This window comes from Taudactylus pleione, unplaced genomic scaffold, assembly GCF_031769625.1.
Source record: "Taudactylus pleione unplaced genomic scaffold, aTauple2 ptg000017l, whole genome shotgun sequence".
Taxonomy (NCBI): domain Eukaryota; kingdom Metazoa; phylum Chordata; class Amphibia; order Anura; family Myobatrachidae; genus Taudactylus; species Taudactylus pleione.
Genome location: NW_028284419.1, coordinates 3,103,436 through 3,116,921, shown reverse-complemented (window position 1 = coordinate 3,116,921; position 13,486 = coordinate 3,103,436). Strand labels below are relative to the sequence as shown.

Below are 13,486 nucleotides of genomic sequence, written 5' to 3'. Positions count from 1 at the left end.
AATCCCATATAGCCTAAACCAACACTGCAAACCCAAATAACCCAAGCCACACTGCAAACTCAAAAAGCCCAAGCCAACACTGTAACCCAGATAAAGATTAACAATGGGGCAGATGGAGCTCCAGCTCCAGGCCACCACATAAAAATAGGGCAACCACCATGATGATAATCAAATGCCTAGCTGGTCACACGGTCAGCCATAGCACATGAGTATTAAAATTGGTTTTCACGTTTTCTCACAAAAGTATGCAATTTTTAAATGTTTATGTATTTAGGGAGACAGTGGGGCTGATAGTGTAGGGGGTGTACCCACCCACATGGCTCTGGTCACACTGACACACAGCACTGGTCCCAGCTCCTCCCTTTCTCAATATAGGTCATTGAATACTTTCAGCCCTAGGCCCACATGGCACTTAATCTGACCCTCCTGTAATCCCAAATATCCCAAACAATACTGCAATCATGTAATGTTAGTTTAAAAAAAGACATAGGTATCTGAACTCTATGTATATTTTTATTGTCTCTTGTAGCTAAATACATCAAAAAGTAACAATAATTGGAAAAACCAATCATCAGTATAGTGATTCCTTTGTGGGGCACTCTTTTGTACATAAATGATTTGTTAGTATAATTAAAAATTAGCTTTTAATATATCTCCAATAAAAGAATAGGGATAGCTCCTGATGGGTACATAATATGTTATAATAGCAGGGTCAGGTACAGGTATCATTTGCATATGTGTTTGTGTTTGGCCATACATGGTATATGAATTTGGGATGATACTCAGCAGACACGCTATTATCACACTCAATGTATAGATTTATCTCAAATGACCGAGTAGTAATTATTACATACAGTTCTAATTTATGAGTTATTTCCAATTATTATTTACAATTTTTATATGTCATACGAACTGTACCTGACTCTGCTATTATAATATATTATGTACCCATCAGGAGCTATATGAGCATATGAAATCAAACAAGCATAGTCACCACATACTTTATGCTAATTCTTATAATAGATCTATTTTTATAAATTCATGAGATTAATTGCTAAGGGAACTCAATTAGATAGTTTATAAATGAGCACAACTCAAATCCCTATTCTTTTATTGGAGATATATTAAAAGCTAATTTTGAATTATACTAACAAATCATTTATGCACAAAAGAGTGCCCCACGAAGGAATCACTATACTGATGATTGGTTTTTCCAATTATTGTTACTTTTTGAGTTCTAGTTACTCGATTCCAGAGAACACCTCCAGCATCTAAAATTTATCTTATGATAAAATTATGATATAAGATATGATATATATGGTACCTATTGTTGGTTTTACTTATAGATGTGAAATATAACACTGGTTATTATTCCTGTGCGGGATATTCTGGTTTCTTTGGGATAAGCTAAATAAATCAATCTGTACTGTGGGTATACCTAGACCCATATAAATATCCTCTTTTGCAAAACAGCTGTGCAGGTGCATAGCCAAAACTTTGAGGGCCCCATAGCAATATTTTGAAAAGGGTCCCCACTCCTCCACATCGATTGTTCATTTTATGGCCCACAGTAGTATCCTAGTTCATTTTATGCCCCATAGCAATGCCTTAGTTAATTTTATGTCCCATAGTAGTGTCCTAGTTAAATTTTTGCCCCATTGTAGAGCCCTAGTTAATGTGATTACCAATTGTACTGCCCTAGTTAATTTTATGCCCCATAGTAGTGCCCTAGTTCAATTTATGCCCCATAGAAATGCCCATGTTTACATTATACCCTTAGTGCCCCCCATTCATATTATGTCACATCATAGTGCTGCCAGTAAACATAATGCTAGACAGTGCCACCAGTTCACCTTATGCCACAAACTGTCCCCAGTGCATATTATGGCACATTGAAATGCCCCCAGTTCATATTAATCCACATTGCTCATTATGTTCCTAGCTCAATTAACAAATGTTGTAACCAAGGAGAAACCTATTGACTGACAGTTTCGAGCTCACTGATTAGCTCAGGTGGCTGTTACCTCACAGGATGAGGATGGCTGTTACAGTGTGGAGATTAACTGAAAGAGAGAGACAGAGACCGCCACCTATATGAGCACTGACGAGTCCCCCTTTTCAGGGTGTGCAACAGGCCAGACACAATTACTTAGCGGACAATTCTGGTAAATTGGTAGACAACTATATGACCTGGGTCCATGGCCCCCTAAGTCTCAGGGCCCCGTAGCAATGGCACCCCCTGCACACACTATATCTACACCCATAGTCATGTGTGTAGTAAATATAAACTTCTCAACAAACAATATGATTACTATACAGTTTATCTTTAATATATATTAATATATAACAGGCTCCTCAAATGTTGTGGCATATTGTTCAAGAAGAATATTATTACATTGCTTACTAAAAAAAAAATCTTGAATAAATCAAATGTAATGTAAAGTAAGGAGAATTTATGGTATAGGTTGATCAAAGAACATTGTGGTTGTGGCCTCCCCCTGCGTCATGTCACATACTTGCTTTATGTATTATGAAAAAACCCAATGCTAAACTTGAAAACACTTGTAACCTTTAAACCTAAAATGGTGAGTAAAAGTGGCCACAGACAGTGTTTTTGCCCAGGGATTGTGAGGATGACAAAGGTTGCAGCCACAGGGCTGACACCCAGCAGGGGCTTCTGATTATGGCCCACTAGGACATTCCAGAAATAGCTCTGATGATCCCTCGGAGTTTAGAAAGAAGCAGGTTCAAAGAGCTAATTAACCCCTTAAGCAAAACTATCTGTAGACAGGAATAAAACTACTTCGAGAAATGTTCAACATGAAGACAGCAACATCTTTGTATAAATAAATATAGATCTATATGTATATGTATATACGGGCAAAATGAAAATAAATCTCACATGTCCTCACACATGAGATAACAGACACTTGTTAGATTTTTTAAGCATAAATATTTTTGTTGTATATATATATATAAATATATTCTCATGTTTATTTTGTTTGTTCTGCATATCAATAGTAAATTAATATTTTGTAAATTGAAATATAATTCATAAGTAAATATCCATTTGTTAAGCAGTTCTCTACTCTTACTCATGAAACCCCTGGAAATGTTTACCCGTGACTTAATAACATAATTTATGGCATAGAACTATGCAGGTATAAGTAAGGGTCCATTGCCTGTAGATGTTTAATATTGACATCTACATGGGGATGAGTCTATGCCATATGATATTTAAAAGATATTTCTGATTAGAGATGTGCAGTTCGGTTCTCCAGAAATCCGAATCCACACAAATTTCGTGAATCCGGGTAAATCCGAGTCGCAGTTCTAATCTCCTGAGGAGATCCGGGTAAATCCGTGTGACGGTTCTGATCTTTTTGCGGTTCGGAATTCGGATTTTAAATCCGAATTTCGGGTTTTGGATTGCATAAATTACATGATTTTAGCTGTTTTTAAAACTTTTTATCTATTTTTATTTAAAAAATCCAGATCCCAAACCAAAATCAAAACACTTGAGGGTGGTTTGCAAAACCAAATCCAGATCCAAAACCTTGAAGGAGATACAGATCCAAAACCAAAACATGGGGGCCGGTGCACATCCCTAATTTTGATACACATTTGCACTTTGTTAATAAATAACATCATCTGTCCTTTTGGTGCCAAGCTGTAGACTGTAATTACAAATAGGTTCAAATGATGCTTCTTTTTATCTATAAAATGGCAACATATATTATTATATAGCATCACCTATGAGAATGAGGTTGAGAAAAAAAGCAACGTATCATTTTATTGTGATGAATGATAATGGACTTTTGTCTAATCTAAAGTATTGTTGCATAATGTATATAATATTTGCATTGCATTATGTAATACAATTCCCTATCCAAGTTTAATTAACTGTAAATTAGCACAGTATTTTCATAAAATATAAATGATGATTAGCACTTTGTATTATGTTCATACTGCAATCATGTGACCAAGTCAATCTAGAGTCATGTGAGTAATTAAATCATGTGATCTATTTTTGGATGCTGAAGAGAATATAAAATAGGCTTACTACTTTACTATGAGTGCATATACCTTAAGGACCACATCATCTCAGTAGGTCAGGCGAATGAAAGATGTTTGGAACCAAGAGGTGCCTGTCTCTTACTGGATGCCTCTCCTGTAAGTCTGCTGCAATTCCTGTTGCCCTTCTCATCAGTGAGGTCACACAGATTTTCATTCTGTTTTTTTAGATCAGCCGTTTTCATTTATGCTGATGTCATGTGTGTGTATTTGTAATGTTTGCTTTAAACTTTTTAAAACTAAATTACACTATACTCACTATACTATATGTATGTAATGTATGTACTGTATGTATGTATGTATGTATGTATGTATGTATGTATGTATGTATGTATGTGTATTTCTTGGAGTTCTTAACACCTGAGATTTAATGGTCTGTATCCTAGATATATTTTTTAGGTGGAGATTATACAACTGAATACACCAGAATCTGCAAAATAAGCTCTCTTTTTTTTTTCTGGAATGAGGGCCTTACAACTGTATTTTATTTCAGTGATATATCACATATACTTTCATCAATGCTTGCTACTTATTTGTTGTTCACAGATTTCACTTTTCTACAGAAGAGACAAGGTTGATATTTAGGATATCTAGAGCCTACATCGATTGTATGTTTATCTAAAAATGTGTGTGTGTGTGTGTGTGTGTGTGTGTGTGTGTGTGTGTGTGTGTGTGTGTGTGTGTGTTGTGTGTGTGTTCAAAATGGCTGCTCCGTTTAGACCATAAACCAATCATATTGGTATGGGGTTTAGCACGATAGGATCATGTAAGCCCCACAGGAGTTGCTAATCAAGAGATTTGATTAAAATAACTCTACAAATCGAACTTTGTTGATCTTAACTGCATGGCAATTGTCTAATTGGAATGATATTCCTATAATCATGACCCAAGTACAATCTTATAATGAAAGCCAAGGGCCAGAGTCAATGACAATTCCCCAAACCCCACAACACACCAGGAGTTTAGAGTCCTGGGGAATGTTTCTAATTATATTTGCAGATTTCCTTAGACAAGAATTGTTATGAAAGTGGTATAGAAGCAAATATGTGGACACGGAATCTCATTTACTACCTTTGCTCTGAGATGCAATTCTCTTCTAAACCAATAAGAATTTAGATTTTATAAATGTAGTGGAATTTCTCACTTAGAACAAATGTCTGATTGGTTGCCGTGATTTTAGTGCAGATGTGTATCTTTGGGCAATGTTAGTTATACCTTGTTGTACATCATCATTGTCACTATAACTGGCAGTTTGGAAGCCTGAAATGTGTCCTGGTGATATTTTTCTCAAGCCTCTAAATTGCCATGGTCAATGAATTGCTCTTAGAATCTGTGATAATAAGATATACACAATACTTCATACGAGGGAAGTAATATTTTGTGTGATTATGTTGGTGCAGTATATCTCATCAACTTATTCAGTACCTTGGACAGGTCATATGTGATAATAATATGGTACCTTAAATTAGGCAGTAAGAGGTAATGTACATAAAAATCTATATTTGCATTCATTTGTATAATGTTGCATCTACCGTATTTGATAAAGAAACAAATCTGGGAAGGCAGGGGGAACAACAAAATATATTTTTACTTGCATGGTATCACCACTGTACATATTGCCAGCAGCATAGATGAAGAAATATGTTTTACAGTATACATCAAAATGTTTGCTTCAACCTGTTTGCTGCAATTTGCTGCACATTATGTTATGTATCTCAGCCAACTTAAACCACTAAAATTAACTTACATCTGTATGTACTGAATTAGAAGAGAGATGATGGGGTTTATTTGCCATTGAATATTAAAGTTATAAAAATGAAAGCCACAGGGTTTTTCCATCAGCTAATGTACAGTATTAGGAAACCACTTTCTCCAGTGCAACAATCCAGAGAAATACCTGTAACTATTACAAAACCAGCTATTTATATCCTGCCAGTAAATTCAACAGAACAAATTAAATCTAAGACATACAGTACATTGTAATTTATGTATGCTGTGATATTAATAAAGAATAATGTGTCTTTATCTGTATAAAAATATTTTGTGATTATATAGAGCACAAAGCCAAATGAATTTATCTGGTATGAAACTCAAAGGAGACTTCAAATATTGAATTATTTCATAGATGTCAGAGTGTACCCACCCTGCTTGTTGGGGAATGGGCTGCAAAGGAGCTCTGTGTCTGACATAAATTACATCAATATCAATAAAATTGTATAAAAAATCCTAAATTTGGGGTCCCCGCACTAGGTCCCAAAGTATGTGTTCTGCAATCTGAGGCAGCTCTTCCTCTAAAGCAGAGGTGGGGAACCTTTTTTCTGCCAAGGGCCATTTTGATATATATAACATTATTTGCAGGCTTGGTGCAGGCCACGCCCCCTCTGTGCCACAATCGCCGGTGATCGCAGCAATGCCCGGAGCCTTCTGAGGATGCCCTGGGGAGCTCTAAGGGCAGCGGTGTGACCATCTGAAGCATCCTAGGGGAGCTCCAGGCGGCACTGCTGCATAGATTCTGGCTGCAGGGTGCATTCTAGGCACCCTGTTAGCTAGATGAGGCTAGCAAAAAGCTCAGAGGGCCAAACCAATTGATTCAGCGGGCCTTATACGGCCCCCGGGCCTGAAGTTCCCCACACCTGCTCTAAAGCCTGATACCACTGCGTCACTACAGACCACTGTAATCTACATCATAATTATATAAAAAAAATAAATGAAGATAGCTGAGCCCTTATTCAGCGGAATCCAAATGTTTACAGAAAATAGTAACAAATAAGCATATTAGGAGTATTAGGAAGTGTGCTAACCCAACAGTATTGCATACACTAATAATGGCAGCATTAAGGGATATGTCTAGTCAAATGCATAGCACTACTAGTAGTATCCAGTATTATATAATCAATAATACCCATTAATAAACACTATTAGCATAAATGCAAACAAAAAGCCATTACTACTAGTACTCACTAATATGTAGGTACTAAAAGTTTTGTCAATTTATATGCCACCAGTAGTAATGTAAGAAAAAATGGGAATTACAGTATTGCAAAGTAATATGACAGTAGTGCTGTCCATTAATTTGCCACCAGAAGTAGTAATGATCAATAAAATGCCAGCAGTGGTGACACCCAAAAATATGCCATTGATAATAGTAATGGCCGTTTATATGCCATAAGTGGTGCGACTGGCCATAATGTTCAAGAAAATTCCACCAATAATAGCAGTGCCTATTCATTTGTCACCATTAGTGATAAATAAAAAGGCAGCAGTGCCCAGAAATAAGTTAACAGTAACACAGTATTTACATTGGTGCTCACTACCTTCTACTTTTCGACTTGTCTTGCAAAGCATGTCTTCAGAAGTGCTTATTGTCTCATGTCATGTGATGAAATAGTTGCATAGGTGACTTCTAATTGGCCACCATCACTGAACAATTAAAATCCACTGGGACATAATCAATGTCAGCTTGGTCAATACTACCACCAGCTGTTCCCCTTCCCACCTCCAGGAAGGGAACACAAAAAATGCTGAAGCACCCTGGCTGCCCTCATGTCATGAACTACAAGAGGACTGGTGAACTGCAACATGTGGCCAATATATTACTGGCTGGGCACCAGTGCCCTAACATATACTTGTAGAGGACATTATAACGCAATATAAAACAACATGTGCCTGAATGCAGAGGTACAGACAGGAGACACCACACTGCCAGGTCCAGTTTTATTTTTGTACCCTAGTCTGTGTCACCTGCAGACCCAATAGCCATGCCCTTATATGCAGAACCTCTTAATAGTACCAAGCACTCATTATGCCATTTAGTATAAAATGTGAAGTCAAATAATGATCTTATCTCAATATGAAATACAGTCATGAATTCCAAAAATACATAACACCTGCACAGACATCAAATATATTATACTATTATCAGAGTAATATTCTATATTTACAGTCATTATTACATAAATATGGCAATTCTCAATATCAAAATGATGATATTTAAATATAGTGGAAATATTTATTTTGTTTTACGTAATTCAATTGAGGTAATGATTTCTCTAAATGTTATGGTCAGTTACTTAATTACACTGAGCTCCTTATAAGTTATTTATTCTTAGCACAGGACAAGTTGTCATTTGTTCCTATTTTCCAGGGATAGGATTTGGGAATGTTTTGCATATAACTACATTATTAATCTCCACTGGCACTTATACAATTGTTACCATTATAGTTTACAACTTAGCGACTTTTTTTTTACTTTTAATATAATCATTCACAAGTATATTAGCATTGTGCTAGAGATATCTATGCAGCCTGTGCCCGCCATACATCAGAGGGGTGTACTTACTTCTCGTAGTCGTTCCTGCAATAGAGCTTCTTGTTTCGGTAGAAGCAGCTGCTCTCCAGCGGTTCCTTACAGGCGCAGCATTGAGCACACTGCTCATGCCAGAGACTGTCACTTATCCGCAGGAGGAAGCGATCACTGATAGCCCTCTCACAGCCCTCACACACCCACTTCTGCTCCACAGCTCGTCCTGCAAACCACAAGGATGGCATCATTAGCTCCGGCCAAATGTACTCACTTCATATAGCATCAGTCATCACCACCTGGATAGATGCATACTATGATTAGACTAGAGTCAAATAACCAATTTTGGTGGAACTACAAGTCCAAGCACAACCAGAGACGGGTCGCTCTGATGTGACTTGTAGTTCGCCTCACAGTTGGATAGCCTTGTTAGCCTAAGCCTGATGTACTGTGCACTAATACACAGTACTCTATCATCATAGATTTCCGCTAACAATACTAGTAGCCACTGCTAAATAGCACCATTAATTATTATCATCAATATATGGCGTCATCATGTGATACTATAAATAACGACAGACAGTAAATAATAAGTAGTAGTACGATCCATTCTGGGAGAATAAACGCTTTGCAGACCAGGCCGCATGGGTTCTAGGCACCATAAGCAATTAAAGCTACTGTACATGGCAGCTACCTGCCTATTACCCAGTATAATAGTATGACAGCAGGTGGCGTGTATAATGCTCGCTTCCTACCTATTCCCTGGTATATACTGTATGACAGCCGGTGGCGTGTATGGAATCCCACGTGTATACTGCTCACTTCCTACCTATACCCCAGTATATAATACAGCAGTTGGAATTCAACCTGCTCGCTTACTAGCTATTACTAGTATATAACGAATGACAGCAGGTGGAAGATATACAGTACTGCTCGCTTCCTACCTGTTCTCCGCAATATAATAAGCAGGTGGTAGATATACTGCTCGCTTCCTACCTATTCCCGAGTATATAATACAGCAGGTGGAATTCAAACTGATCGCTTACTAGCTATTACCAGTATATACCGAATGATAACAGGTGGAAGATATACTACTCCCTCCCTACCTGTTCCCCAGTATACAGTACATTACAGTTACAGCAGATGGAAGATATACTGCTCACTTACTTGCTATTACCAGTTTATACTGTATGACAGCAAGTGGAAGGTATACTGCTCACTTCCTACCTGTTTCCCCGTATACATGCGTAATACAGGAGATGGAAGATATACTGCTCGCTCCCTACTTATTCCCCAGACAGTATACAGTATAATATAGCAGATGGAAGATATACTGCTCCCTCCCTACCTGTTCCCCAGTATACAGTATATTACAGCAGATGGAAGATATACTGCTCACTTGCTTGCTATTACCAGTTTATACTGTATGACAGCAAGTGGAAGATATACTGCTCGCTTCCTACCTGTTTCCGCGTATACATACGTAATACAGCAGGTGGAAGATATACTGCTCGCTCCCTACTTATTCCCCAGACAGTATACAGTATATTACAGCAGATGGAAGATATACTGCTCGCTCCCTACCTGTTCCCCAGTATATATAAGTAATATAGCAGGTGGAAGATATACTGCTCGCTGTCAGCCTGTTCTCCAGAATATAAGATAGCAGGTGGAATGAATACTACTCGCTTCCTCCATGTTTTTTTTAAACAATACAGTTTATCTTGTTAAATGGAAATGTGGAATGTTTCTAGTAAAACATAATAATATGGAAGAATATACAATGGATTGGATAACACTATACCGTGCATTGCTAAATAGAGATATCATTATATATATATATATATATATATATATATATATATATATATATAATTATATATATATATATCATACACCTCTCTTTTCTTTGCCGACCGCAAGGATTATTGTGTACACTTATCTGATTTACTTTGTGGAGAATGTAATTAGGCATACGGTATCAGCTTTTTCTTTTAGGAGATACTACAAAGTACAGTAACCTTTCCATACATTAATTTTGTTTTAAAATTGCAGAGCTTTACACTTAATACACTATCTATCTATCTATCTATCTATCTATCTATCTATCTATCTATCTATCTATCTATCTATCTATCTATCTATCTATCTATCTATCTAATCAACGATGTTTATTTTGTTACCTGCATGCACAAAAATTACACTACATGTAATATTGTCTGGTTAAATATTTATTAACGGCTGTTGTATAAATCATAGTATTATTTCTACTTTTATATAGTATAAAGGGTATATTTTAAACTGAAACATGAAGTTACGCACTTTTATACATAACACTGCTAAATGCATATATTATAACTATGCAGGTTCCTACTACACTACTCGTGAGCATGTATAAACGATATACTATACATACAAAAGCTGTTGTTGCGTGCATAAATATTTAGTGATATGGTTGTGTTTGCGTGCGTGACTTACACACACACACACATATATATATATATATATATATATATATATATATATATATATATATATACATATATATATATATATATAAAAAAACAGAAAAATAGGGGTGCACTCACCAGTCTTCACAAAAAAGTTCTCTTTATTCCTAATATAAAAGGTGTGACACCTTTTATATTTGGGATAAAGAGAACTTTTTGTGAAGACTGGTGAGTGCACCCCTATTTTTCTGTTTTGTATAAAGAACCTGGGTGGTTCTTTATGGGTTAGGTCACCCCAGCAAATTGTGATAACATGACGTGAGTGTGGACACATCTCCATTGTGTATATAATATATATATATATATATATATATATATGACATTTATAAATATATATATATATATATACGTGTATATATATATATATATATATATATATATATATATATATATATATATATAGTCTTTGTTTTGTCTTTGATGTAGAGATTTGGTTTGAACCACAAGAAATCTCATAAAAAAGATAATAGATGTCACCTCTGGGCACGCGATAAGGAAAGGGTTAATCTTCTTTATTAAATGTGCTGAGCCCGAGGTGCGATTCCTGAACCCAAGTGCAGAGCTTTATTACGGAGTGTGCAATAACTGGAGAGTTGGGGAGGCGCTTTATACCACGTCTGTCTGTCTGTCTTATGTCTTATGTTGTTTCTGCGTCTGTCAATTTCGATGTTAATACATTTTTCTTCAAATTATTACCCATTAATAGTAGTGTCGCTAGTCTCATTTCACATTTAAGGACATTAAAAAAAGAGTATAGCCACTGAGAAAATTGTGAATCAAATTTTAAAAATGCTTAAATAGGGAGATATCACTAATATTTCTGACATTTCCCCTTGTGAATATACAAAAGTTATGCAATGGACACGATAAAAAATGTGTAGTGTGTATCTCAAATTATAACCTTTTACAATCTCACAGATTATCTATCAATCAATCTATCTATCTATCTATCTATCTATCTATCTATCTATCTATCTATCTATCTATCTATCTATCTATCCGAGCTATTCTAATGCATATATGTCTTTTAGTTTAAGCTGCACATATAATATAAATTGTCATGAATTATCATAATGCATAAAATAGTAATATGATAAACATCTTGCCTTGTCTGTTATAACTGTCCCATGTTTAATTCGTTTAATTGTATAATTTAGATCACACATACGTGTGTAAAGTTGTTTGATGCACATAATTCTTGTTTATCTGACTTTCAAATCATTCCACATGTACATTTTAATATGAAATTTATTATTCATAAAAAAGATACATTATTTTAGTTTGGAGATGTTTCCTTTTTTATTAAAATGAGACTGATATCATCATGTATCCTCTATAGTATTTTAAATTTACATTATGTTAAGCGTCGATGTCAGCCGCTGATATTAATAATTTGCTTTAGAACACACACAACTCTCCCCTGAGAAAACGCACAAGCCGCAGCTGATCCTTATCATCTAAGGGCACACAAGCTGGATCCAATACACTATATATACCTGAGTACAGGACACCGCTGACCCTTACCAAATAAAGTTGAGTTGTCAATGACATTTTGTATATTCTCCTCCATTTTCAGCCCATCAAGCATTGTGTCACACTGTGGGAACCAAATACTCTATTATTACATGTATATTATTACATAATAGTCATACATTCTACAACAGTGTAGCTATAGCATCTTATGTTTAAGATTCAATTTAATTTTACTCTTAAAAATATTCCATCATTATCAATGCACAGTACATTTGCCTCTGCTAATGGATTAAATATTATCTGTCTTTACAAGTGCGTAATATACTTGGAAAACAGTACATTAAACCCCACCTGAAATATATGTATATATATATATATATATATATATATATATATGATCCTTACTGAAAAACACTCTCAAATCTAGTAAACAGCACCAGATTTATATTAAACTTTCAGGTTACTTCTTGCTTGTGAAATAAAAGCTCATTTAACGCTTCTCAGTGCTTTGCAAATATGTATAAAAGTTTTGTTTTAAATAATCTTCAGTATAGCCTGACAGAGCATGAGAATGATGACAGAGATACTGTAGATAATTGCCCTTGATGTAATACTGATGTGAGACAGAGTAAATCCTGGTATCCCTGAGCCACTTACCCAGATGATGTATATGCCAGTAGGAGGACAGCTAGGGATGTGATCCTGCTATAAGGAGCTGCCTCTGTCCTGAGACGTGTCTCCTCCTCCTCCCGGGTGCAGGTTAGAGAGGAGCCCGGCCCCGCTGTGTCACCAGCCTCTGACACTGGTCACTGAGCCTGCGGAGAGCATGCAGTCTGCTGGCCTGAGGAGGGACTACCCCGGTTATCACCTGGCTATGCGGGGAGTGGCGATACATCTATCACTCTCATTACTTACCTGCCAGCCACATGTCGTCCCTCATCTCATCCTCTTATTTCGTCCTGTGCTCATCATGTGTAGCTCTCTCTCTCCCTCTCTCCCTCTCTCTCTCCCTCCAAACTTCCTGATGTTCCTTCCAGTCTTCCTTCTGTCTTTCCTCTCCCACAGCCACCCCGCCTCTCCTCCTCTTTCAGCTGCAATCTTTCCTTTTCTACACTCTTCCAACTCTCTC

The 13,486-nt window shown here is 36.4% G+C and overlaps 1 protein-coding gene across 1 annotated transcript in view; it reads right to left on the bottom strand.

Moving 5' to 3' along the window:
- The window catches only part of LMX1A (LIM homeobox transcription factor 1 alpha), a 122,721-nt gene extending 109,577 nt beyond the window's left edge, over positions 1-13,144 (bottom strand). Inside the window, exons 1-3 of the mRNA XM_088481635.1 lie at positions 13,015-13,144; positions 12,409-12,481; positions 8,414-8,600 (exon numbers count right to left, since the gene is read on the bottom strand). Of these exons, the coding sequence (XP_088337761.1) occupies positions 8,414-8,600; positions 12,409-12,472 (251 nt within the window). The 5' untranslated portion in view covers positions 12,473-12,481; positions 13,015-13,144. The remainder of the gene's footprint in view (positions 1-8,413; positions 8,601-12,408; positions 12,482-13,014) is intronic.
- Positions 13,145-13,486: the final 342 nt, after the last annotated feature.